Consider the following 26,288-nt stretch of genomic DNA (forward strand, 5'->3'; position numbering starts at 1 on the left):
TTAGAACAAAACAGTAAAACAAGTAAAATAAACCCTGATAGGGCGATGCGGCCCGACACAAAGTGGAGGGGTCTTGTCAGAGTCAAACATCAGAACTGCACACATAGCAACGGTCTGTTATACATAGCAACAGTCTGCTATAAAGAAATAACAGACTATAGAACGCAGTGATTGAGCAATCAGAATCAAGTATTCAACAAAGCCGTTTAATAATGCTAATTAATTTAACTTTTCATTTGTAATAAGAGTAATGTGTTATTTGCTCTTTTAAAAGTCACGCAGCATCACTTTAATTATAGTTATATATCATATTAGATTATTATAGTACATATAGAACAGCATTGTTAATTGAGCAAAAGTGAGAAAATGTTTCAAGAATTTTTTTTTATTTGTAATGATTTTTTCTATTGCAACCAGTATAAAATATATTAATCTAATGCATGTTAAATACAAAATATTCATAACTCACACAGACACACACAAAGCCTCACACTAAATCATAAACTTCTGTGTAGAGTACACGTTCATATATCCTCCGACTGGAGATATAGTGTATATAAAGCAGAATAATCTACATAAATCATCCTTTGAAAAAACAAAATCGTCATTTTAATACAATCATGATGCATAAGCTATATTTCCTAACTTAAAATCCACTCTTAATTCCTCTACAGCAGTGATAGTTCGTATAAAACAGGATTGAGTCGCCTCCTGGGTCTCTTATTGTCAGTTACAGGGAGAGGATGTCAAATGGAAAGAAATACGTTATTTCTCTCATTTGTCTCACTTGAACTAAACACAATAAGGGAATTGACAATTACTCTTTTTTTTTTTATCATAGGTTTAGATCCACAGGGGTGTTAGTGGACCACAAGATCTTAGGTCCTGACATTTGTCTCCATGTAACCACTAGGGGGCCCCAGAGCAAAAACGAGCTGTGGGCATCTTTTGATCCTGTTTGACGTTATTCAATTCAGCACACATTTATTTGTGAATATGAACATTTGTACAAGTGGATAAATAATTTAGATACCCAAACTATTTACTATTTGCAATTAACCAAATAACCACAGACCAACAGATACACAATCTGGGGTCCCTGAGGGTAGTTGGGCCTGGGCAGTACTCACTTTGTCTGCAAGCTGCAAAGCTGGTAAAAGGCCTGAATTAACAATGAAACATATAGTAGCGTAATTACAGTAAGTAGAAGTGATGCAATTCTATTATTTGAAGTGAAGAAGAAAAGAGATAAATCTATTTTCTATTTATCTATCTATTTTTGTTTTTAATCTGAAATGTAGACAAAAAAAAAATTATAGCTTTTCACAAAACAAAATCAGCAAATTGACTTTAAAGTCCCCATTTAACAGAAGTTAGAGCGCCTCTAACTGCTGTACTGTGACGTATCTCACAGTGAAACAGAATATTTGAGCGGTGAACAGTCACGAGGGATTTAAATCCAATCATTCCGTCTTTGATTGGGCCGCTAAAACGCGGGCAGGCTTTGAGTTTAGCTCGATACGGAGCTACAGAGCAGAGGAGTTTTGGTGCTGCACTGACAAAAAGTTAAGTTTCCCTTGAATGAATTAGACCTCAGCCATCTTGTTTTGGAAATGAAAACAGCGTTTTTGCCCACTGATATCCAAAAACACATCTCTTCCTTCCATCAAAGAACGTATATTGATTCGATCCGCAAACGATTGGCTAGCTAGTCGCTCAAAGTCTCATTTGATTGGATGAATTTTTGTAAACCCCTCCAAGTGCAGATTGAGAAATAATTTACAGGAAGAGAAAATGTTGATCAAATTTTGATGTAAAAATACAATGATACTGTAACATATATTTGGCATATAACAAGAGGTAAATGAACAATTAACACAGGATTAAAACTGTGAAAATGTATTTTTCATTTCATGGGGACTTTAAATTATCAATAGCACCAAAAATATGTGCAACTGTGTGAGGAGAGTGTGCGGGTTTGATTGTGTATTTTAAAAAGAGGTAAAAAATAAATTTCCTGTCATTAAATCCTAACTACCGTAATCTGCAGCCAGGCCACGGCCGTGTGGTTAACTTTGGCAGGGCATATGTTCACACATGAGGTTCCAGCCACAGATGGAAATTTCTCCTTATGACATTTCCTTGAAATGGCAAGGAAGTGAGTACTCCACCCTCATCTATTGAGTCATTTTTTTCATTTTCTCTTCTCTGGATTAAGGAAGGGATGACACAGATTTAGTTCGAAAAAAAATGGGATCATTCCATTGAGTTTTGGATTATTGCAGAAAATAAGCTCTGTGGCAAACAAACATTTATGATACTTCACAAATGAACACCACCTTCATGATTTTCAAAGTTAAAAGCTAACGTCATCTAACTAAAAACCCATTAAAAAAAACATTGACTTCCAGACGAAGGATCCAGAAGTGCTAAAATGCTAACTCATTTCTGGGTTTCAGGACTCATTCCTGTAGCTCTCTATACTAAATCACAAGAGTGTCCCTTTAAGAAGCAGAAAGCTGAATATGAGCAACAGCCCAGACAATTTGTTTGGCCCCCTTGGTTCATATTCTGATGTCAAGTTTTCCATATAAATCTGTCTGCTTGCGTTTCATTTCTGTAGCTGCTCAGCAGAGTTTGAGTCAACAGCTCAAAATGTAGAAATATATAAATTAAAACAACAATTTTGGCACAAGGTCTTCCTTTGCTCTGTGGCATGTAGTGCTACTGGGAACCGGTCCCACTTAGTATCCAATCGTTGCCCTCCAGGAGTTCAGAAAGGGACAGATCTCTTGAGGTATCCCCCAACAGTGGCAGCGAGGGTGGAGGTTGAGGGGGAGGTCCATCAAAGCTGCTGGAGGTAGTCGGAGACACATTAAGGGGACTCGGCACAGTGAGCATGGAAAGCAGAGACACGCGATTGACTTGTCGATTATAACTCGGCTCAAAAGCAGAGGCAGGCGATGGCACCGAGGGGCCCTGGAGAGCAGGATCTTGAAGAGTTGCTGGTAAAAGGGAACACGGCGGACTTGAATTGGTTGAATTTCTGCTGAACTGACCTGGATGAAGCTGGGCCTCGTTCATGGGACAACCTGGCGCTACTAGACCTGCGTATTCTACCGCTAAACGTGAGTAAAGGGGCGCTACATTCAGTGAAGCGGTAAGAAAAGAAGCTGGTGTCATTAGAAATTCATCAATCGGAGAGAAACGAGCATTTGCTGACATTGAAGAGCTCTCGTGGATGGTGCCTTGACCAGGTCGAGGTGGAGCAGCTGCGGCGAGAGAGCTGGAGGGGTTTGAAGCGAGGCCCGTGCAGACAGGCGGAACGTTTGATGTGATTAGAGGAGGAGGATCTTCGCTAAACAAAGAGTGAGGAGCCGGGGCTGTGGAGAAAGACATGGGAGCTGTTACAGAGAAGAGTTTAGCGGGTGAGCCGCTAGGTGAGGCTGATGTTGTAGTTGTTGGAGGAGCAGAAAACGCGGGATGTGCGCTTTCAACACAGTCACGGGTTTGAAGACCTGGGCTGGAGGTTAAGGAGGTAGAGAGTGAAGGGGCAGCAGCAGCAAAAGTGGAGCTTGAGGCCTGGGGATGGGCTCCAGGAGGGCTGGAGCTGCTCTGACAGTCGGCTGAGGTGGAGAGGTGGGTGGAGTCTTTGAGGCAGCAGAGAGGCTTGTGTTGTTCCAGAGCCGTCGTGTAGAGCTGGAGGTCTTTTTTCAACGCGGCAATCTCCTTTTTAAGGGCTGAATTTGATTGCTCCAAACCCTGGAGCTCCTGAGGAAGAGGAGGGTATGGGAGGTAGAAAAAAAGAGAGAGAGTTAATGTCAAGGTGAGTCAGGGCTATCTTTATTATCCCTAACAATGGACCTCATCAGCCATAAAAAACTGATTACAGACATACATCAAAAGACAGCCCACCCACACAATATCACACCTTGTGCTGTAATGAAACAGCTACAGCCGAGCGATACTAATGACACTCTTCTTTAAAACCCTTCTTGAGTGCCGTAATAGAAAGTACAACAGCCACAGAGCGGATGGTGCGCGGCCACAGTCTGAACCTCGAAGGAGAACTGAGATATTGCTTCTAAGCAACAGTACTGCAAGTTCAGCATGAGAGGAGAGAGTGGGTGGTTGGGAAGAGCATTAAAGGTGATTCCCTGCAGAGTTGGTGAGATTCACGTGTTAAATAAAGAGTCAAAATTTGGCTAGAAACCTTTAAAAATTCATTTATTTTTCTAGAATTGTTGTCTCCTGGTTTATCAAGCAACTAAACTCCCGCTTTTATGGCCTCATTAAGTTTCAGTGCAGCCTGAAAACACTTCTCCCCCCGTAGCAGCCGGTATTCAGCTCCATTGAGCACCACCTACTGCAAGTACAGACTTGAATAACACTCAGTGTTTCCCCTCAGTGAGATTACACTATAGTCTCCTAAGGTCACAGAGGTCACAGTCAAACTAGAGCTGCTATGCGGTTGCGCGTCACGTTTTTCTGACCCTTTAAACCGTGAACTGCTGACACCAAGTTCGGGAGTCACACTGGTTTGTTGCAGCGATGCTTCTCAAAAATAGGAGCAGAACTGAAAGAGAAAAAAGAGGGAGAAAGAAAGCGAAAGTCTGGTCTCAAAAGGCACACACACGCCCATTCCTAAATCCGGTAAACACACACTTATCCAACCAGTTATAGCAGGTAGGATAATGTAAGAGGCAGGTAAGGCCGACTTTAATGAATGTCAAAGACAAAGGAAAAAAGGAAGAAAAATGTCCCCAATCATGCGGTTAGGCGCAGCGCAGTGAACTACGGTTTGATTTTCTTGATTATTAAATTAATCACCAATTATTTTGATAAATCGATTAATTGGTTTGAGTAATATTTTTAAGAAATAAAAGTCTAAGATTCTAGCTTCTTAAATGTGAATATTTTCTGGTTTATTTTCTCCTCTATGACGTTAAACTGAATATCTTTGAGTTGTGGACACATTTGAGGACGTCATCGCGGGCTTTGATCGTCATTTTTCACCATTTTCTGACAGTTTATAGACCAAACAACTAATCGATTAATCAGGAAAATAATCAACTGATTCATTTACAATGTAAATAATCACATATCACATATCTGTATGATATCAATCTCCTCATCCAACAAGAGAGAGAATAAGTGTCATTTCCCAAAATGTCAAACTATTCCTTTAAGATTCAAGATCTTAAAGGAATACTTTGACATTTAGGGAAATATGTTTTTGGAAATGTCAAACTATTCCTATAATGTCATTTTTACTCTTCCTCATGAGAAAAAAAACTGATGCAGACAATTTGTGGTGAATCTTATTAATAACGGCAACACACATTTTAATATGAAACTTCAATCACCAAAAATGCAGAGCCCTATCCTTTAACACCATATTTGTACAAAACAAAGTCCTTAAAAGGACCTTTCAGAGGGGTGACCGTATTCTGGTAGGATGTAATTATGTCTGATTTTAAAAGCAATATATCCATAAGTAGTTTTCAATGAAGTTTTTCATGACGTTTTCCGAGTCAGGACACTTTTTTGCTTCGTTGAATCCAATCAGAAAGTTGACTTAGCGCTTCAGGAAGTCCGTAATGTGTGTGTGTGTGCGTCCCTGTGTAGCACAACCTGTGGAATTTGCCCCTCAGGAAAAAAAAATAAACGACAGAGAGGCACTGAACAGAGGTGGGAGTGTATGTGTGTGTGTGTGTGTGTGTGTGTGTGTGTGTGTGTGTGTGTGTGTGTGTGTGTGTGTGTGTGTGTGTGTGTGTGCGTGTGTGTGAAGAGGAAAGGGAGGGCCAACGGGGAGGGCAAACCAGAGGGAGTGAAAGCCCTTCTCCTAAGGCAGAGTATTTACAAGAAACGGCTACGAGCATGTTGTCAGATTACACAACACACACACACACGCACACACTTCACTAGTCACACCACACAGCCGGTGTGTGTGTGTGTGTGTGTGTGTGTGTGTTTCTGTGTGTGTGTGACTGAAAAGGAGACAGACACAGTCACTGGGTGATGGTGTAAGGAAGGGAGAACCATTATAATGAATGAATGATTCGAACCTCGTGAAGTTCGTCTGCTCTCTCCGTCTGTTTTCTCCGGCTCTTCCTCGCCGCGTCCCGGTTCTTCTCTTGTCTTCTTCTTCCTCTGTTTGTCTTAGGTTGCCCCTCTCCTTCTCTCTCCTGTAAAGATGAACGCAACAGATACAGTTAACCAAACTATCTAGATCCTTGCTTGTGTTGTACAAATTCTCAGATGTACGTCGCTTTGGACAAAAGCGTCTGCTAAATGAAATTGTAGAATTGTAGAATTGTAGAATTGCAAACTCATCTAGGATTAATTACAGTAAACACACTTCTCGTGTGGCATCCCCTACTGCCTTTTAAGGTATCATAGTTCTTAAGGTCATGAGACAAACCTATCACATGAAATTACACGAGGTCTCTTAATTAAAGTGGGAAGTTGTTGTGATGTCGCTTGTCATGTTAAATTCAGGAGCAGGGCATAAACAAAAACATTATAGGTGCAACCTTTTCAAAGCTGCATCTAACGATTTCTTCCATCACTGTGTTTGACTCAACTGGACCCAAAATGGGACGAGAAGCACTCATTATTTTCTCTATATTAAATGTTTACCCCAAATAGTAGCTCATCTGTGCTGAAAACAAGATTACATTACATTCATTTGGCATTTGAAAACACATGCAAACTCAACAGGAGCTTCATGTCAAGTGCATCACTCTCAGCTAAACAACTAAAAGTGTATTCATTGTGACAGTATATATATATTGTTTGTAAGAAATCAGAAGTGCGCTTTTTCTTTGCCCTGCTGCTGATGGCAGCAGGGCAAAGAAAAAGCGCACTTCTGATTTCTTAATGCTGATGGCGGAAACAGAAAAGTGATTTCATTATCAGAGGTAATAAGTGTATCAACTTTCCTACCGGCACCATACATTACAAGGTAGAGAGGAACACTTGTGTTGGAAACTTGGAAATCCAACGCACTTTTTTTGTCTTTTCAGACCACTTTTAGGTGAATATGACAATATATCATCAAAATGATATAGAAATGTCTATTGTATAGATTTTTCTATATAGTTTCTATCACGACATAGGCTAGGCCTAGATTTATTTCTTTTTTCTCTCTCTATTATTTCACTTAAAACTTTTGTTCTCATTTTGCACTCAAGTTCTTAAAATGAGAAAATACTCAGTACTTTTCATTTGTCATGTATATAATTTATTTTTGTTTAATTCATACAAAAAAAAGACTTTACCATGTGGTTATTTCATATAGACTATTTATTTAAAAATGAAAGATTGTGATATATATCATTATTGAGATATGAAATTACCTATATCATGATAGAAGATTTTGCCCTAGCTGATTCTATTTAAAATATTTTTGGACCTTTATTGAGCCTTTATTAGATAGTGGACAGTTGAGAGGTGACAGAAAATAATAAATGTCCCTAGCTGGAGCTGAACAGGAGACTTTGCAATCACACTAATCTTGATGGGAAAATCCTATAATATAACTAATAGCCCTATTATAGGGATTTAGACTGTATGTAAGGTGCTCAGTGGTAGGTTTGATAATAATAATAACTTTATTTTTTATAGCACTTTTCAAAAACAAGTTACAATGTGCTTTGAAAAAGAAAAAAAACAAGAAATGCATAGATAAAAGTGGAATAAAATGTATACAAATAACATTTTAGTTTGGGTGACTATTCTACTTTATTCTCATATCTGCCTTTCATTGTATATTTCTATAATACATAAGTGATACTTCTAGTACAAGTTACACTATATTTAGTCCTAGTGATGAGATGACATGATGTGGTTATTTGTACATGATGGATAGATAGATGAGGAGAATGAGTGGTCCTACTCACCGATCCACCGGTGTTGCTGCCCTCAGCGGACACCGAGCCGGAGCCGGAGCCGGGGCTGTTGAGCTCGTAGCCAGCCTCCATGAATAACGGGGACATGACTGTCTGTCTATCTGTCTGTCTATCTGTCTGTCTGAGAGTCCACCTGCAGGATGCACCGTCACCGAGCCCGGATCATCCTCCGTGCTGCGCGCCCGCAGGTGAAACCGGTGCCATTCAAACCGTGAAGTTGACGCACGAGCAGCGCGCCTCTGCAGCTCGAGATTGAACACCGGTTGTGTGAACGTGCAGCCCAGACTGAGGCGCTCCAGCAGTGCGTCCGGTCGCTTTTTAGCGCACGGAGTTTGGCATCAGACCACCGATGATGCAACATGATGCTGCGGCTGCTTTCGGTTTCTCTTTATTGTAAACTCACCCGCTGCTAGGTAATGAGCTGGAAATGGGGTCTGTGCTGCCTTCACGGGGAGTATGTTAGTTTCAGTGTCAGATGGATAGACAGACAGATAGACAGACGGGTGGGTGGATGGATAGAGAGATAGATAGATAGATGTACTTTATTGATCCCAAACTGGGAAATTATTGTGTAGCAGCAGCAGGTTATAAGCAATGCACAGGAACATTACATTAAATGTACAAGTCGACACTAAAGAAATATATCCATAGAAAACAAAATATAAAGAATATTGGAATACACTATAAATATACCAGACTACTACAACTAGCATAAAAATAATCTAAATTATAAACATAGAATAACCCACTATATACATTAGCAAAGTGTGCACGTTACAATGTTTGTTCTTTAATTAAAAAATAAAAATAATTGAGGTAGTAAATTTGCAAATGGTAGATGTGCAAAATTCAACATGTGCAAGAATATCACAGACTAAAACAGAAGGAGTGTGTCTGTAACGGTACAAACAACGCTTAAAGCAGAAATGTTTAAAGCTGACCCAGTGATACAACTTTATAAAGCTTTTTCAAGTGGTTGCTGTTTTTTTTTTAAGAAGAGGAGAACCAAAAGGAAGCAAACTGAACAGAACAAATCCACTTTTAGTATGTTGCTGTTTTTATTTGTAAACTTTTCTGCTGGTGGTGTCAAATCTCCTTCTAATCTATTTGAGTGGCTTTGTTCTGCAACTATTGATTCGGTAGTATATTTTTTCCATAAGCATCATAGTACAGCTACATTGTCCTGATATTTCCGACAGTACCTGAAGGCATCATGATGAATGAATGGGAGAAACTGTTGGAGAACAGGAACAGATCAGACAGGATAACCATATTAATATTATGAATAAGGATGCTCCTCCTTCACGTGCAGGGGCTTTCTCATGTGCTTTTGCCAGGAAATGAACAGCCGAGCCTCCGGAGAGCAGCCAACAGGTTTTACCGCTTCTCTGCAGGATGTGATGTAACTTGGTATAAAAGTAAAAGTAAAAGTGTTCCCACACCAAAATGTTTTACAAATATATGTATTATTTGTACTAAGTTTGTTGACATTTATAACCAGAATAAAGCATTTAGCCTGATATGAGAAGGAATCCTTAATAAATTAAATTCAATGTCATAGCTCAGAGATATGATGACCTTGACTAGGCATAATGTTCATTACTAGGTAAATATCACATATCCATAATCCTGAGTTCTCAAAATATCTAGCTAACATAAAATGTATTATTAAAATTGATTGTTTTAATTGATACTTGCTAATTATAAAAAATAACACCTTTGTTTTTGTTGAAAGCACCTCAAAAACTGATTAAGGTACATTTATAATTTGTTTTCCTTATGTTAAATTATATTATGTAATGTTAATATATGAGATTCATTTCCATAGTTTTAACACTATTCTCTGATACTTTGATAAGTAAAAATGATAAGATATTTTTGATGAGGAAACCCTGTGACAAAAGAACTTTATTATATAAATTAGAAAAAAATATAAACGTTTTGTATTGCAGGATGCTTTTGAACTGTTTTTAAATTTCTGGAGGGTGCATACAGAAATTCAAAATAAAAAAAAGTCAATGCTTTATCGTCTAAAAAGAAGAAAGAACGCAATGCTGTAGAAGCTTCACTGTGTAGCATGATATAATAAGGTTTATCTGCTCCACTGATGAATGCACAACCAGCCTTCAGCATGCTGTAACTTAAATATGCTGAAACATATTGCCCAAATTTAATTAAATAATCCAAATAAAAAAACACAAAATCTACTTATTATAATTTTTTTCTGGAGCTTTCAACTGTACCTTATAAGTTTTGCTCCGGAAAAAACCTTGTGTTGATATTGATTTGTCAAACTACTCTTTCCACGGTGAAGAGTGAACTTTTCACACTCTCTTGCCTGAATGTATGAATGTTTTCTCTTTGATGGCATTATTGTATTCTCCGTGTATTCAAGGATTCACACACATATCAAATATAAAAGCACATATTCAAAAATATTGAAATTAGAATATAATCTAAACAAAAAAAATAGGAAATATAATAGAAAGCTAAAGGAAGAAATACATTTCTTATTAAGAAGGAATACATAGTTACATAATGTGTGTATAGATGGATGGATGGATAGATAGATAGATAGATAGATAGATAGATAGATAGATAGATGTAGGTAGGTAGGTAGGTAGATAGATAGATAGATAGATAGATAGATAGATAGATAGATAGATAGATAGATAGATGTAGGTAGGTAGGTAGGTAGATAGATAGATAGATAGATAGATAGATAGATAGAAAATTCAAGTTTCCAGCATCAAAGTTCCATAGTGCAAAACATGTTAGTAAAAAGGCAGTAAAAAGGTTAGTAGTGCAAAGTACAAAAGTGAATATAGTGCAGAAGAGACTATTAAAAGTTATGTAATGTCTGTGTAATATGTATTAAATTGTCGTGCAAATAGAAAGATTTAATATTTTTGGAAACAAGTTTTGACAGGCAGAACATTCCCAGATTGCTTAATATATATATATATGTAATCCCCTCAACAGACACACGGGGGCGCCACCTCACACAATACAAACAGCGCCTCTACAACACCATCACACCTTAGAATACTCACCGACCAATCAACAAGCTTCGAACGTCTCCAACAACCAATCAGCGTTCGCTCTTTACCAAACCGTCCAATCAGTGGCTGCGTGGGGGCGGGACTAAAACTACAGCTTCTTCCTGGTTCGCAATGCTTCTCATAGGATGCTAAATATCTTTCATACAACACTATAAATCAGTAAAAGCAAGCTATTCATTACAACTGGGACACCATCGCCATGGGTTTGCTGACGATATTGAAGAAGATGAAGCAGAAGGAGCGGGAGATGAGACTGCTGATGTTGTATCCTGACTGACTGTAGAGGTTTTACTAGATTAGCTGGAGGCTCAGCAGCATGCGTGTATCTTAACTGGATCTGTGTCAATAACATGAGGATCTGATGTGATTTATATTCGTGTATGGGTAGATAAAACAGGATAAAACAGGATCACGGTGGTGTGCTTGTGGGGTTTGTTTTGCCCTCTTTGTGCTGTATCATGCTAACATGAGCTTGCTGGCTATTAAACCCTGTCTGTTAGCTCACTACAACAACGGGCTGAATGACACACAGATGAGCCTTCATTCATGTAGTTAACTGGGATATGTAATAGTGAGGTGTGAGAGGGAGAGTTGCTTCTTTCTTTTTTTTATTGTGTGATAAAGTGATTGCAAAACAAGTGAAGACATGTGCAGGGACATATATACAAAAGACCAAAATATATTATACAGAGAAAGACGAATAACAAAGAACAAAAACAACACAAGGGGATAAAAGCAGGTTGAAGAATGTGTGTATGTGTGTGATGTGGATAATAGGTGTGTGTTTGGCATTGAATGAGGCTAGATGGTCATATATGACGTATATCTACTCTTAAACACATATATTGTACACATGCACACATATCTACACACACACATACAGATATCCTTCCTTTTGTGTGTAGAGCATAGGGGGAACAAAAACAAACCAAAAAGACAATAAATGAGTAAAATATATATATAATACAGTATATACACATACACATATATATTAATAATATGAATAATAATAAAGATGATGATGATGATGAGGTCATGATAATAATATCAATAACAATAATATTACCAACACTTACAATAATAAGTGAGATAAATAAGTAAATAATAATAATAAAGTAAAAAAATGTTTGAAGTTAATTCGAAGGTCATTTATAATTATAACTGTGTATGTGTGTGTGCGCGCGAGAGAGTTTCTTCTTTAACCTGGTTGGTGTAGAGGTCTGGACAACGCGGGGAAGACGACCATCCTGAAGAAGTTTAATGGAGAAGACGTCAGCACCATCTCTCCAACGCTGGGCTTCAACATCAAAACACTGGAGCACCGAGGGTAACAACATATACACACACAGAAAATGAAACCCCTATTTTCCGTTTTCAAAAGGGACCTTGTGGACAATCATCTCAGTGCTTTAAGTCTAATGAAAGGACAACATGCAAAGTGTCTCCTGAGAGCCTGTCTAGCTTCAAAATGAGCCCACTACAAACTAAAAATCACAAGTTGCGTTAATGTGTTATTATCACAGCCCTAATTTGAAAGTTTGTGCAATATCCATCAAAAACATGTGGATGTTGTTACATTTATATAGAAACTGTTAAACCCGCATTTACAAACTGCTTGTCATGTATGAACTTCATTGCATTACTTGATTTACACACATTGTAACCCAGTTATAAAGACGAATATCCCCTACAGCCAACTGAATCAAACCTCAATAAGCAACAAAGAAAACATGTAAACCTACAAATTAAGAGTTACGTTATTTTTACATCCTCTTCTTATTGAACTCCCTATTTTTCCACATTAAGGCATTCATGTATTTTTTCGAGCCAGGATCCATTATAAGGATATATTTTTCCAGTCTTCCTCCACATTCCTCATGTTCTCCCCTCTCTCTCTCTCTCTCCCTCTCTGTTTTCTAGGTTTAAATTGAATATTTGGGATGTAGGGGGTCAGAAGTCACTGCGCTCCTACTGGAGGAACTACTTTGAGAGCACAGACGGGCTGGTGTGGGTGGTGGACAGCGCGGACAGACTCCGACTGGAGGACTGCAGGCAGGAGCTCAGTTCACTGCTGCTGGAGGAGGTAAACACAAACACACACACACACACACACACTGGAGTTATAGGGCACATGCTATATTTAGTGTTTAATTGCAGATCTTTTATTTTGGAGCACAATACCATGTGTGGATTTGTTCTAATCTGTCCCCACATTTTGGAGCCAGCCACACAGAGACAGTGAGGGATAACAGTAAAGATCCATCTTTATATTCTTGCGCTGTCTGAAGCTGACATTTATGGTGTGGTTTAATAACTGTATCATTATTATATCGATCTCTATAGTTGACTGTGTCCTTTCTTCCATGCAGAGGTTAGCTGGTGCAACGCTGCTGGTGTTCGCCAACAAACAGGACTTACCAGGAGCCCTGTCAAAAGAGGCAATACGAGAGGTGAGTTAAACTCCCACCTTACCCTGATATTACTTTTTTTTCCAGTAATCAGGGTTCCTACAGATTAAAGGTGCAGTGTGTAGGATTTGGCGGCATCTAGCGGTGGGGTTGCAGATTGGAGCCAACCGAAATTTCTCCATCGTGCCAAGTGTGTAGAATTACTGTGTTTCCGACGCAAAACGAATACCAATGGCCCTCTCTAGGGCCAGTGTTTGCTTGGTCCATTCTGGGCTACTGTAGAAACATGGCGGTCAGCTCCGTGAAGAAGACCCACTCTGTATGTAGATATTCATTCATTCATGAATATTGTTTAATTTTATACAGTAATGTCAAATTTTAAAAAATGGTCTCAATATAATGAAATGGCTACTATGGGGACCAACCTCATCACATATGAATTCAATTAGGGAGTCTCAGCTTTACAGTGATACCCAATTTATGTAATTCCAAGACTGTTCAGGGACCCCAGTATGCAGAAATATTCAAATACACCATTTTTGAATAGGAGACAATAACACGTTTATACTGCATGTGATTATCATAAAGTGGGCATGTCTGTAAAGAGGAGACTCGTGGGTACCCATAGAACCCATTTTCATTCACGTATCTTGAGGTCAGAGGTCAAGGGACCCCTTTGAAGAGGGCCATGACAGTTTTTTCCTCGCCAAACTTTAGCGTGTTATTTAACCTCCTTCCAGACCTACACTGTAGCTCTAAAAACTGAACCTGCTACAGCTTCTGAAAGACAGTACACGGTCAGGATCTTGTTAAAAAAAACTATTCATAAAATCCTACTCCATGTCTTACCATTTTTAAGACTTTTGAAAGATTGATTTGCCTCAAGAATCTATGGGAACCCTGGTAACATTTCTGATTACAATTTTTATTTTCACTATTGCTGCTTTAAATTCTTCATATCAGATTAAACTTGAATTATCTAGAAATTGCACATCACAACGCATTTTCTTGCAGGCGCTGGCTCTGGATGAGATCAAAAGTCATCACTGGTGTATCATCGGCTGCAGCGCAGTAACAGGAGAGAACTTGTTAACTGGAGTGGACTGGCTATTAGACGATATCGCTGCCAGGATCTTCACCACTGACTGATTGTGTGTAGCCTCTCTCACGGCTCCAGGCTCGTTACTGGACTACAGAGATCAAATGGAACTCAACTAGTTTTTTTTTTGTTCCATCAGCTGCTGTTAGGTCACAAGACACGGGTGCCGTCTGTATCCATGGTTACAAGAATCACACCGTGGTTTATATCTTTTTATTTAATGTTGAGACAGTTGATTCAGATATTACAGATTGCAATGTAATGACTGACATGAACCTTCTTGCTGTTAACTCCCACGTTCGTACTTCATACTACACCAGATTGTCAGCTGGTGGTTTGTGCTTCACTCCAATGTCTTCTCTAATAAATGTAAATGCTTCTTGAATTAAGATCACTGCATCACTATTGAAATCCACAGCTTTCTTTAGTACCTCAAACTCAAAGCAGTTTACACCATATTATTTCAGCAGTAGTGCCAAAACAGGTTTTATGTAAAGCTCATTTTTAGCCAGTGTATTTTGTCCCCAACTTCACAAAAGGGAGTCATTGATTTCTGGATTACTTTAATCTGAATGCCAGATTGCTCTAATTTGCATAAAGTGTCCCTTTGTGACTGTAGACCAACTCTTAAGCTACAAACTTTGTTCCACTGAAAAGTTTTGAAAACAAATCTCTTCTGTAGGTTACATGACAAACATGTCCCACCTGTCATCAAACTAAAGCAATTGATCTAACCCTTGTTTTTAGACTATTGACAAGGTCCTTTGATTTTAGCACTGCAATGGTCAGTCAATAGACTAAGAATTTGTATTTCCTTACAAATTTGCAAGTTATTTTAGTTTTACTGTTCTGAACAAAAACACTTTCCCCACTTGTTATATAGACTGAGAAAATCTGATGACCATTAGTGGCAGCTCTGTATTATTAATTGCATAACATTAACACTGCTATTTTTTGTTCAACCCCACATTTCCCTTTCTTGCATCCTGGGTACTCAACAGTACAAGACCACACAAAATATACTGTACAGAAAAAAGTATTTTATTTGAACTGATGCATTTGAAATTTTCCAGTTCTCTGGAAGTACACAGGGTTACATTATGAATCTGGAAACATGTTTTCTGAAGCATCCTTTAGAGCTTTAGGGAAAGTTTGCAGCATCAGATGGTTGATGGATCTTTGGCACCCAAGTTCTGCAAAGGAAGACAAAATCTTAGGATGAGGTGGCAACAACCTGAACATTATCATTGAAAACTAATTTTGATCAGAGGGGTACCAATCAGTCATGAATCTTCAGACTGGGGCGGTAATAAGTAACTCATCAGTTCTAGATTATAAAAAAAAAAAAAAAAAGAGTTAAGCTTAAATTCTTACCATAAAAACTCCAAAGCAGCAGCCAATCCAGCTGGACTCTGAAAAGATCATAAACACAAGACACCATAAAAATGTGCACCCAATACAATAAGACACTAAAGTATTCAAGTTTTGTGATCAGAGGGTAAACCAATCAGTCATGAATTCTCAGACTGGGGCGGTAATAAGAAACTCATCACTTCTACTTGAAGAATTTATACATTTAATAGGTGATAAAGTACATTAAAACATCGTTGTTCTAATACTCACCAATACGGGCCGACAGTGAGCACAAGACCATGTGAAGACTTCATGCTGCCAAACCTAAAAAGTAAAATAAACAAAGATTTAGTTTAATGGGCCAAGCTTTTTAAACACTCATCTACCTTGAATCTTTGGAAACGAAAACTTTATGTATGTGTGATCAGAGGGAAAACCAATCAGTCATGAATTCTCAGACTGGGGCGGTAATAAGAAACTCATCATTTCTACTTATAGTATTTAATTAGAGATTCAAGTATATAGAAACTTTAACAACTCCAATTAACTATGTTGTTCTAATACTCACCAACACAGTCCAACAGTGAGCATGAGAGCAAGAGATGACATCATGCTGCATGGGAGCAGTCCCACATGTCTCTGCTGTCCCCCACAATCCAGAGACGGCGTCACCAAACCTGCAACAGGTAACGAGGGTTAGTAAATCAAGTTTGATCGATGTGAATGGTACTTTTGATTTATGTGTGATCAGAGGGAAAACCAATCAGTCATGAATTCTCAGACTGGGGCGGTAATAAGTAACTCATCACGTCTACTTAGAACTGAAAGAAAACAGCACTGTACTCGTCAAGATGCCTACCTCAACTCTGGCAATTGTGACGACCATGTCCTCCATTCAGCGTTGACAATCTAAAAAAGAAAATCAGATTAACCGTTTACCTGCCTACTGGTGCGCGGACTGACTGTTTGGGAATGTGATCAGTAGTTTTTATCAGTCAATTAATCCAGGCAACAAACCGTCCAAACCATCAGAGCCCTTCAGGGAGCCGAAGATCACTTTACACCTGATGTTCAGGGTTCTCCGTGTCTTATCGGGCCAACAGGGAGTCTGAAAAGGGTATGGTTTGGAAGGTCTGGTGCTGGGAGGACTGGGTCCATTATGTCATCCTTCCACACTCTACAATGGTAATGTTACTGTGGTGGTTGAGGTTCAGACAATATACCTTGGTCAACTTGCTTCCAGATGGGTAGTGCGACAGGCAGCTCGGTCCTAATGGGGGAAGACAAGGAAGTTTTGTTAGAGCACACAAACACTACAGGTGGTGCTTAAAGTGTCAAATGTCAAGTCATAACATTAAATTCTGGCACTACAATGTGTTGGTTCATCTTCTAAAACTCCATGATCACAGCTCACTAGCAGGTGTCCTCTTAAATATTATTTTGTCTCATCTATGTTCAGTTAGTTTCCATTCAGACTGTTGGTAACCCCAACAGGTCTTCCCCTTATTGCCAAGGTAACACCAGTGGGTCCACCTTTTCAGGTTCTGGCATTGAACCAAGGCGTAAGACGTGTGCGGGTGTCATCACGAAGGAAACTGACATTTCTAACCTAGACTAAAATTTCCTGACTATGTATTGAGTGTTACCACAGCATTGACATTACTAATGACTAAATGTCTTAAGAGCTCACTCACCTGTGCAGACACCTTTGTTGTTGACAAGCTGGCAGCATCTTCCAAAGCCAGGTACCTGTGACAGACGATACATCATACGTCAGGTCTGAGCACAAAATGGTTTAAGTTTTATTCTAGTCACTGTTGACCTTCACTGATGTCAGATATCTGATTTCTCAACAGCAATTCAGACGAACGAGATTCCAAATATATCTCATCATTTTCAGCAGGTCTGTGAATAAGGACTATTGGTACCGAGTCTTTATAGTATTGACATCTTACCTTTGACTGGAACTGCAAACATGCTGCTGAAGTGGCCAATGAGTCACCTGCAGGCAGAAGACAAAGAAACTGTCAAAATACAATCCAGAGTTAAACTGGAACAGAAGTTGAAAATGTAATGCAGTTGCTCAGTTGTTCGTGTCGTTTCACATCGGTTCAAAGTGAGCTAAGTTCATCATCATTGGAACTGCATTATGAAAGAACATGTACATTAGAATAATGAGTTGAGGGGAAATAAATTACCATGAGATGTCAATCCTCTTCAAGAATCCACTCAAGGCTCTGGAAGAGAAATCAGCACTTTAGTGGAGTTCAACATAACCTTTATTGTGGCATATAAAGATTCAAATGTTTGATCAGGGCTTTGGTGACAAATTGCCATGTGACATTAGTCGTCCAGGTGTTTGATGGGTGTTACCCCATTTCATCCTTTCAAACATCAAAAAGTTTACTCAAATTAACATTCCAGAGTCACTGCAGGAGAGTCATTCATCTAATCAAACTCCCATAAATACTTACATGTTGAGTCCATGTGGCATCTCTTCTGAAACTTCTTGTCAAACTCCAACCTAGCAGAGAAACAGAGTGTGAATCCCCTGTGCAAGAACTAAACGTTTTATCAGATTTAGTAAGGGTAATCAGATTGAAGGTGACATCACTATAATCAGGCATATGCTTGTCATTAATTGTAATCATCACATGTATACCCCACTGCTGAATACACTCTTAAAACCTCATCATTTACTCACCTCTGTGGACTTTCAAGCTGCTTTGAAGAGTTCAGTGAGTGGACATTGAAGACCAACCTAAAAGAAAATCAAGTCAGTCCCAAACTGAGGGGTAAATCTAAGCTTATGTATTTTTAAGGGCTGATCAGATTAATAATCTAGCATCACAAAAGTCAGGCATATGCTTGTCTTTTTGAAAACTCATCAATTATGGCCCTTGTGGGATTTCTTTTGGTTTCAGTCTAGTTCACCTACCGAAGTCCTTCGTTCTTGTTCTTCATCTTCGATCGGCCTTGAACATCTGAAAGAAAAGAGTTTAGATTTAGGTGGGGACTTGTGATTTATTGTTATCATACATCTTATTTGCTGCCATTAAATACCAAAACAACAAAAGTTGTGTTTTATAGTACATTAGGTGAAGCTCATATGCTACTCAGAATCTGGTAAAGGAGTTTCTTCAAAGTCTGATTCGGTAAGAGAGAGTTGTGATTCATCACTGCAGCACCGAGCTCCTTAACAGCCAATCGATTATTAATGGCTGTTCTATGACAGCAAGTTACAGATAAAAAAACGACCTGAAACAATAGTCTGAACACCATAAAATGTTATAATTACCTCTTGGGAGAGAGTTTCGCCAAACCCGTCACACCTGAAACCAAAAAAAAAAGAATCATGGGTTTTGAGTTGACTTCACGTGTGCACACTTTAAGACAGATTTCATGCTACTCAGAGTTTGATAAAGTTTCCTCAAAAGATTTTCAGTGAGAGAGTTCAAACAGAACATCACTGTAGCACGAGGCTCCATGTTATGCCATGCTATTTATCCATTTTATGCACATTTGACGCTAAAGCATGCAGTGTGAATGAGCCACGTGGTGTGAAGGAGGTTACCTTTGCAGCAGGTAGTTTCTGGAGCTTTCTTCATCATCTAGAAGACAGATAAGTGTTGGTTTAGCAGGATGTAGCTAACAGGCTAACACGTGACCGACTCCATGAGGTGGTGAAAATGAGTAAAACGTGTCTCACATCAGAATAATTAAGTGCAGTCACAGTCATTCAGTACAGGTCTGTGTAATTATCATCATTGAGAGACACCACCAGCAGCCACTGCAGAGGAGTAGCTACCATTTCTATCAGAGTCTAACATGAGTTAAACTTCTTGTTTTTCACTAAATGCTGCATGCAACATTTAGAAAACATGTCATAGTTCATATTAATAAAGATAATCAGATGAGATGAGTGTGTTTTAGAGCCGGATGGTTGAGGATTGATGCAGCTCTGGTCGCTGCTGCACAGATAGCTGCTGACTAAAAACACCACTCCAGCTTGTAAATGGGTTTAAAAGGATAAACCTCCATTGCAGACGCATCAAAACAGTATATTGCCATTGTTATCTACTATAATGAATATGTAATAATGAAGTTTGAAGCTAGATGAGTGCTAGCAGGCCATGTGCTGCTCTTACCTCGGATAGATGAGAGAAGGAAGTGAACGAGGAAACCGGTCCGTCGGGGTTTTATGTCCGGCGTGAAGGACTCCTCCCTCCTCCCTCCTCCCATCCGGTAAACTTTAACCGGGAAAACCGGCTCTGGCCTTTCCGGGAGCTACTTTTAGCTTTGTAAAAATTAAACGTGACAAATAAAACAATTTAATATATGATGAACTCATGGTCACCGTTTGTAGACGCAGGGCTTCAAGTTTACAGCCGAAGAACAAAATAAAGTACAGAGTTTATGTTCACTACGTCATTTCCGGTTTAGAAAGGTTTTCATTTCCACATGGTGGCAGTAAAGACACCAAAACTACTAATAGACCACCAGATTGCTCAACATTGTCTTCTCCATTTACCATTTATTCATGTTAGTATTAAAATAAGTTCAAATTAAAATAATATTATCAAGAATATTAACTCCTTTTTTCAATTTCTGTTGTGCAAATGATCACATCTTATCACAAGTCATTAAGTTGCTTCTTTGTATTTTCTTTTTAAATAAATGGCAAAAACATGAACATAAATATATCTATATGTTTATAAAATGAACACAAACATGTACACACACAGTCACTTTGGATCTTTTTATTGCCAGTGGTGTAATGTAACTAAGTACATTTACTCAACTACTGTACTTGTACTTTACTTGAGTATTTCCATTTGATGTTACATTGTACTTTTTACTCCACTACATGTATATGACACTTATAGTTACTTTTAACAGAAAAAAACATGATATACCTATATGATAGTACTTTACTTCTAATCTACATTGACGAACTACGATATTCAAATGTTCTTGCATGTATTTGTTAGTGATATAAAACAGAATAATATAATATTTTTTAAAGATATAACACTGCAGAATGAGTACTTTTGATATACTTGTACTTTACTTGAGTATTTCCATTTCATGCTACTTTATACTTCTACTCCACCCCTACATTTCAGCAGGAAATATTGTACTTTTTACTCCACTATATGTATTTGACACATATAATTGCTAATTACTATTAACAAAAAATACATATGATATACTTTTAGAATTTGATGTAGTACTACTACTAGTCTACAGAGTAGTATACAAAGTATCTAAAATAGGCTCCACATTGATGAACTACAACATTCAAATGTTCTTGCATGTATTTGTTAGTAATAAAATCAGAGTAATATAATATTTTATAATGGAATGAGGACTTTTGAGTACATTTTAAGTAAAGTATTTGCTGATAATACGTACTTTTACTTAAGTAACATTTTGAAATCAGGACTTTTACTTGTAATGGAGTATTTATAGACTGTGGTATTTCTTCTTTTACTTAAGTAAAGTATCTGAGTACTTCTTCCACCACTGTTTATTGCTATATGTACAGTATATGGTTAACTATATATTTACATACATACTTCATCAAAGTTCATCTTGATTTGAGTCATTGGCCACTTTTTGATGCTGCTTTTAGCGTCATGGCAACAGTTGCTATGACATGATGATGTGATGCTGTGTTTTATATCTCATTCATTCTGATTCATCCATGCAGTATAATAACAATGACTCTGACATTAGCAAATTCAAACCCAGACAGATCCATTCACACTGCGTTCATCCTGAAACATGAAAATACAACCGGTACAATAAATTAAATCTTTATTTACTCAGAAAAGTGCTTCTTGTTATGGTTCATGACTTCAGAAGCTTTGATTAGGATACAAAAAGATTTTTCATAAAAATGAACACATTTATTATATACAACCACGACAAGTTCTCTCACCTATTCAGTCTGGTCTGCGGGAGTACACTTGAGGTGATATAAAAATCAGATACATAGTGGATAACAGGAAATTACAGCAGGCCTATTGTAAACATTACATTAATACATTGAAAAATCTCCTGAATCACTTATATGATGTCCTCTTGTCTCCAGTCGCATGTCGAACGCATGCACTGAGTTAGTTCTTTAACACCATTTTGACCTTTAAAGTGCCAATGAGTGATGTTTAAGGCTCCTAAAACGTCTATAACGAAAGTGATGTGCAGCTGCAATGGTAACAATCAAAAGACATGCTCATTTATAACCAGGCTATAAAAAAATATGTTTCTCTTTCTCTCTCCCTCTCTCACGCTCTCCTGCCCTGTCCCTTCAGGTTATATAACCTTCACCAGAACACACAGTGAGGAAGTCAAGCTGTGTATTTCTGTACACACACACACACAGATGGGAAACTCTCTGTTTAGATGCGTTAACATTGGTCATTTCCCCACAAATATAAACATACAAATGTGTGTGTTAATCATCATCACAATGTCTAAATACTGATTAGCCGTGTCTGTGTTCGCCCTCCTCTTATTACTGATTAGCCGTCAGACAGCAATAAATGGCACTGATTAACATACAGAAATGTGAAGTCCACTAATCACTCATCGCTTATGCGCTTGAAAACTTCCATTCCTTTTGGTTGCACATCAACATTTTAGTAGCTTCATAGTGCTAAACCAAAGGATGCAAAGTGCTCCAAGCTCTTAACAGTGGAGCGAATGTAGGGAGCTAAGATGTTAAGATGTAATCTGAAATTGGTAGCATAGTAGAAGGAAACTAGAAGCAGCTGAACTCAGTCACATAAAAACTGGGCTGTTCCACTCAAGCCAGTCCCATCGACTTCACTGTAAAACCACCAGCTAAGCTGAATCCCTGCAGTCTGTGTGCAAACTAACGTGCACCATGATGAGTCAAGGCAGTAAACTTTATAATGAGTGATTAACTGATTATAACTGATTCATGTTTCTGAGGCCTAATGTGGTAAAGGTCACCACTGAAGGCTGAAGGTCATTCAGGCAGTATTGTCGCATCAAAACACAGTGCATAATCACGATTTGAACAAATTGATAATATTATATTTTATTGTCCGTGTCGTTCTCCGGCTCTACCGAAACTCAGCCAACACAGCGTTGTGCTGCTGTTTCTTTTTCGACGAAGGCGAAGAAGAAGAAGGCGGCGGTGAGGATGATGTCACAGGTGCGAGCGTGACGCTGTAGAGGTTGGTGATGAAGGCCTCCCAGCCGCGACGAAAGGCTCGGTCCAAGGCCTGATGGGAACAAGAGGGTTAAAGGTTAGTAATCCATATCCAGATGCATGGTCTGAAATATAGCGATAAGGCTGACCTGAAAATGACTACATGATAATAATGTTTATGCTCATACCACAATCATAGTTTAGTGTGTTAGGATGCTGTTAGCGTGATGATTTGGAGTCTTTCCTGTTATCATTTTGATCCTTTCTGTTTAATCTGTTACACTTTACTTTATGGGTCTATATTTTCTTAATAATTTCCTCCAATTTCTTGGAAGTTTTCTAGAAACAACTTTGTAGTTTAGTACTAACTATAGAGGAAATAAAGAATCAGTTCTGAGACTTTTATTTTAGTTAGACTTTTGTTACTTGTGTTGATTTTTTAAACAGTTGTGGATTTCTTTGAACAGACTTATCTTAAACCCAACTAACTAGTTATTCATATTTATTTATTATTGTAAATTTTAATATCCATATTTCTTGTTTGCTTCCTCGTACAGGGTTTTGTGCACATTCAGCTGACCTGCAGTGTGCTGCACAGGATGAATGACCGATACTTACTGATGTCTGTGTACTTCATTCTTTATAAACTGCACTGAGGAATATTATTTATGTTATTGACATTATAGATTAGTTTCCAGTAAGATATTATTGAGTTTATATAGTGATTTGCTGTTGTTGCTGCTCACGAAACGTTTAGTTATATTTAAAATATAAATACATTCTAATCTAATTAAAATTCTAATAATTTTTTTCTAAATAATATATTAAAAAGCCATTATTTAGTATCGATAAAGAACCGAACCGATAAGGAGTATCGAAAAGAGTAGTAGTATCAATAAAATCCTAATGATACCTATCCCTCAAAATAAAGCCTTGACCATTGAAAACTGTCGATAAACATGTAAATTCTTCTGTGTATCACAAGCAAAAACAGAAAAAAAAAAAAACCTAATATGGACTTCCTGGTTGGGAACCACTTCTTTAAGCCTGTTGCTATAGCGACCAGTGATTTTATGCCATTCAAGACTATTCAACCAGCACTGATGGAGATAAAGCAGCAACAGGAATCGTCATTATATACAGTGCTGGTATTCTATGCATTCTTATACATAAAGCTAATAGTGTGCAGACACACAGAGGCCTGAGGGTGGAGCTGATTGGTTAACAGCAGTGGAATGTTTTTATGGTGTGGGTCTAGTAAGCGGGTCGACGCTGCCATACTTCGTTCCACTGATCAAAGGACGCGATATGAGAGGCACAGGAATGTCACGTCTGTGCTTAAAAGGAAGCAGAAAATGGTTGGGAACATGTGAATCAGGTGAGGGGACGTGTAGCGTACAGCTAAAAGCTTCATTAGTTTCATGTCGTTAAATGTGACGTAGAGGAAAACTCCCATCAGAGGAAGTTACCTAATGAGTTGGTGACATGCACCGATGGCTGCTGTACCTTGACCCTGCTGGCAGTCTATTATTAAGGTGATAGTTTCCATGGTGATTAATAGCCCAGTGTGCAGTACGTGGAGGATGATGAGGGAGAACTTTACCCCTCTGTTCCACTAACTCTCGGTTATGTAACCTGGGGGGGGTTTAAAGTTTAACCACGTGATGTGAAGCTGAATATGGAAATGTGAGACACAGAAAGCTCATAAAAGTTCTCTTTTGCTAATAACAAACAAGGCTCTCGCTTCCTCTCACCTTGCGGTAATTCTTCACCGTGTTCCTCTTCACCTCCTTCATCCCCTCCTCCTGCTCCCTCTTCATCCTCCTCTCCTCCTCTCCCTCCTCCTCCTCTTCTTCTCTCCCCCTCTTCTTGTCTCTGATGAGGACCTGGTCGTCCGCCTCCTCCCGAATCGCGAAGTGAACAAGCTCCTTCCCATTCTCTCCCTCCATCTTCTTCACCTTCTCCATCTCCACCTCGATCATCACCTCCAGGACAGGCGGCTCAACTGGACTCTCCGTGCCCAGGCCGGGCCTCTCATCCCGGGCCACATCCCCTTCGGCTCTCCCCTCCTTCTGCTTCCTCCTGGAGCTTCTTCTCCACCTGCTGCTGCGGCGGCTGGGTTTCCTCTGGAGGAGAGTCTCCCCGTCGTCTTCCATCATCCCTTCGTTGAGGTCAAACGCCTCGACTTCTTCCCTCTCTTCTGCCCCAGAAACGGGCACCACACTCGGGCTCGGGCTCGGGCTGCTCGCGACTCCCCCTTCTCCGATGCTGTCCTCCGTCCCGTTCCACCTCTCCTCTACTTCTTTTCCCCTCACCTCCTCTCCGTCTCCAACGGCCTCTGGCTCATCAAGGCGACCGTAGAAGCCGCTGGATTTGTCCAGAAACTTTGGGGCCCGGATGGAGCTCCGCACGGAGCTTTTCCTGGAGTTCTTGCCAATTGCCATCTTTTCTCTTTTGTTTTTCTTTCACTCTTTTTGTTTTCCTGCTTCACCTCTGAAACATAGTGGGAAAAAGAGATTAGAGGTTAATGCCGTTACATAACCCTCACCCTCACTCTTTGGGTCTCCTTCTTTTACACACAAACTCCTAATCATTCCATAGTAGCTCCAACAGGATCATGTTAGCCAAAGTTCAGGAAAGGTGACGGACGATAGAGAAATGCAGAGAGAAAATGCCATGAGATGAGATCATAGATGGAAGATAATGTCAGTGTCATGGGTCTGTGTGACTGTCATGTTCCATGTTTTATCCATGTAAACGCTGTGAATGGTATGCACTGAACTATATTTAGTATCTGCCTCGCAATCCACCGCAAGATGTTTTATGAAACAAAAAAAGGCTTTGGAGTTTTGCACCAGTCGTGTGTGTGTGTGTTTGTGTGTGTGTGTGTGTGTGTGTGTGTGTGTGTGTGTGTGGTCAGCGTTATCAGGGTCGTGTTGATCACAGCTAAAGACACAATGTTCTTACAACCGAAGGCAAACACACACATGCGCACACAGGCTCAGACTTTGACACTAATTCAACCAGTTGGCCGCTGTACAGCAGCCAAAAATCAATGACTTCATGTTGACTCTCTCTCGTTCTCCTTCTCAGTAATGTTAAAAAGGCCACAGGATCAAATTCACATATGAGAGAGAGGATATTATCGGTGTCACAGCAGGTTATTTTCCATCATCCACCGAGGTCAAAACACATTCTGTGACATCACTGATTTGGTTGTCATTAGATGTGAAAAGCAGAGAAAGCAGTGTAGTTTAATTCTGTGGTAAT

At 39.0% G+C, this 26,288-nt stretch overlaps 3 protein-coding genes, 1 long non-coding RNA gene and 7 other non-coding genes across 15 annotated transcripts in view; 1 reads left to right on the forward strand and 10 right to left on the reverse strand.

Annotated features, from left to right (window-relative positions):
- Positions 1–365: 365 nt before the first annotated feature.
- Positions 366–8,448, reverse strand: batf2 (basic leucine zipper ATF-like transcription factor 2). Its single transcript, XM_037759654.1, has 3 exons — positions 7,905–8,448; positions 6,069–6,188; positions 366–3,771 (listed from the first exon to the last, which is right to left on the reverse strand). Exons 1-3 carry the CDS (start codon positions 7,998–8,000, stop codon positions 2,725–2,727), a joined length of 1,263 nt encoding a protein of 420 aa, XP_037615582.1. The 5' UTR covers positions 8,001–8,448; the 3' UTR covers positions 366–2,724.
- Positions 8,449–11,039: 2,591 nt separating this feature from the next.
- On the forward strand, positions 11,040–14,871 carry arl2 (ADP-ribosylation factor-like 2). Its single transcript, XM_037759351.1, has 5 exons — positions 11,040–11,239; positions 12,192–12,302; positions 12,896–13,058; positions 13,345–13,425; positions 14,398–14,871. The coding sequence occupies exons 1-5, from the start codon at positions 11,175–11,177 to the stop codon at positions 14,530–14,532; spliced, it is 555 nt and encodes a 184-aa protein (XP_037615279.1). The 5' UTR covers positions 11,040–11,174; the 3' UTR covers positions 14,533–14,871.
- A 631-nt stretch (positions 14,872–15,502) lies between these two features.
- Positions 15,503–20,071, reverse strand: LOC119481997. Of its 2 annotated transcripts, XR_005205348.1 has the most exons (15): positions 19,984–20,071; positions 19,410–19,446; positions 19,134–19,167; positions 18,774–18,819; positions 18,540–18,596; positions 18,310–18,359; positions 18,034–18,072; positions 17,791–17,837; positions 17,530–17,584; positions 17,059–17,105; positions 16,695–16,744; positions 16,404–16,512; positions 16,106–16,159; positions 15,857–15,894; positions 15,503–15,675 (listed from the first exon to the last, which is right to left on the reverse strand). It is a non-coding gene; the product is annotated as an uncharacterized LOC119481997 (long non-coding RNA). The 2 variants fall into 2 exon arrangements; XR_005205347.1 differs by lacking the exon at positions 16,106–16,159 and having other exon boundaries at positions 19,984–20,068.
- LOC119482283 lies at positions 15,741–15,814 on the reverse strand. Its single transcript, XR_005205401.1, has one exon. It is a non-coding gene; the product is annotated as a small nucleolar RNA SNORD31 (small nucleolar RNA).
- LOC119482281 lies at positions 15,968–16,043 on the reverse strand. The gene has a single exon (XR_005205399.1). It is a non-coding gene; the product is annotated as a small nucleolar RNA SNORD31 (small nucleolar RNA).
- Positions 16,254–16,329, reverse strand: LOC119482282. Its single transcript, XR_005205400.1, has one exon. It is a non-coding gene; the product is annotated as a small nucleolar RNA SNORD31 (small nucleolar RNA).
- Positions 16,577–16,652, reverse strand: LOC119482284. Its single transcript, XR_005205402.1, has one exon. It is a non-coding gene; the product is annotated as a small nucleolar RNA SNORD31 (small nucleolar RNA).
- Positions 17,301–17,427, reverse strand: LOC119482285. Its single transcript, XR_005205403.1, has one exon. It is a non-coding gene; the product is annotated as a small nucleolar RNA SNORD22 (small nucleolar RNA).
- Positions 17,664–17,733, reverse strand: LOC119482279. Its single transcript, XR_005205398.1, has one exon. It is a non-coding gene; the product is annotated as a small nucleolar RNA SNORD30 (small nucleolar RNA).
- LOC119482278 lies at positions 17,914–17,977 on the reverse strand. The gene has a single exon (XR_005205397.1). It is a non-coding gene; the product is annotated as a small nucleolar RNA SNORD29 (small nucleolar RNA).
- Positions 20,072–21,638: 1,567 nt separating the features above from the next.
- The window catches only part of sb:cb1058 (uncharacterized protein LOC394209 homolog), a 37,016-nt gene continuing 32,366 nt past the window's right edge, over positions 21,639–26,288 (reverse strand). For all 4 annotated transcript variants that reach the window (XM_037757732.1, XM_037757734.1, XM_037757733.1 and 1 more), the window contains 2 exons: positions 24,773–25,511; positions 21,639–23,091 (listed from right to left, as the gene is read on the reverse strand). In XM_037757732.1, the coding sequence (XP_037613660.1) occupies positions 22,930–23,091; positions 24,773–25,462 (852 nt within the window). In that variant the 5' untranslated portion in view covers positions 25,463–25,511 and the 3' untranslated portion in view covers positions 21,639–22,929. The remainder of the gene's footprint in view (positions 23,092–24,772; positions 25,512–26,288) is intronic.

The sequence above is a fragment of the Sebastes umbrosus genome, chromosome 22 (genome assembly GCF_015220745.1).
Source record: "Sebastes umbrosus isolate fSebUmb1 chromosome 22, fSebUmb1.pri, whole genome shotgun sequence".
In the NCBI taxonomy this organism is placed as follows: domain Eukaryota; kingdom Metazoa; phylum Chordata; class Actinopteri; order Perciformes; family Sebastidae; genus Sebastes; species Sebastes umbrosus.

Bases quoted from the DNA above. Each gene is read 5' to 3' on its own strand.
- batf2 (XM_037759654.1), bottom strand. From the start codon at position 8,000: ATGTCCCCGTTATTCATGGAGGCTGGCTACGAGCTCAACAGCCCCGGC. The intron at 6,189-7,904 runs GTGAGTAGGACC...TCATCTTTACAG, and splicing joins GCAGCAACACCGGTGGATCG to GAGAGAGAAGGAGAGGGGCA. The intron at 3,772-6,068 runs GTTCGAATCATT...CCTCTTCCTCAG, and splicing joins GAGCAGACGAACTTCACGAG to GAGCTCCAGGGTTTGGAGCA.
- arl2 (XM_037759351.1), top strand. From the start codon at position 11,175: ATGGGTTTGCTGACGATATTGAAGAAGATGAAGCAGAAGGAGCGGGAG. The intron at 11,240-12,191 runs GTATCCTGACTG...TGGTTGGTGTAG, and splicing joins GAGATGAGACTGCTGATGTT to AGGTCTGGACAACGCGGGGA. The intron at 13,426-14,397 runs GTGAGTTAAACT...ATTTTCTTGCAG, and splicing joins CAAAAGAGGCAATACGAGAG to GCGCTGGCTCTGGATGAGAT.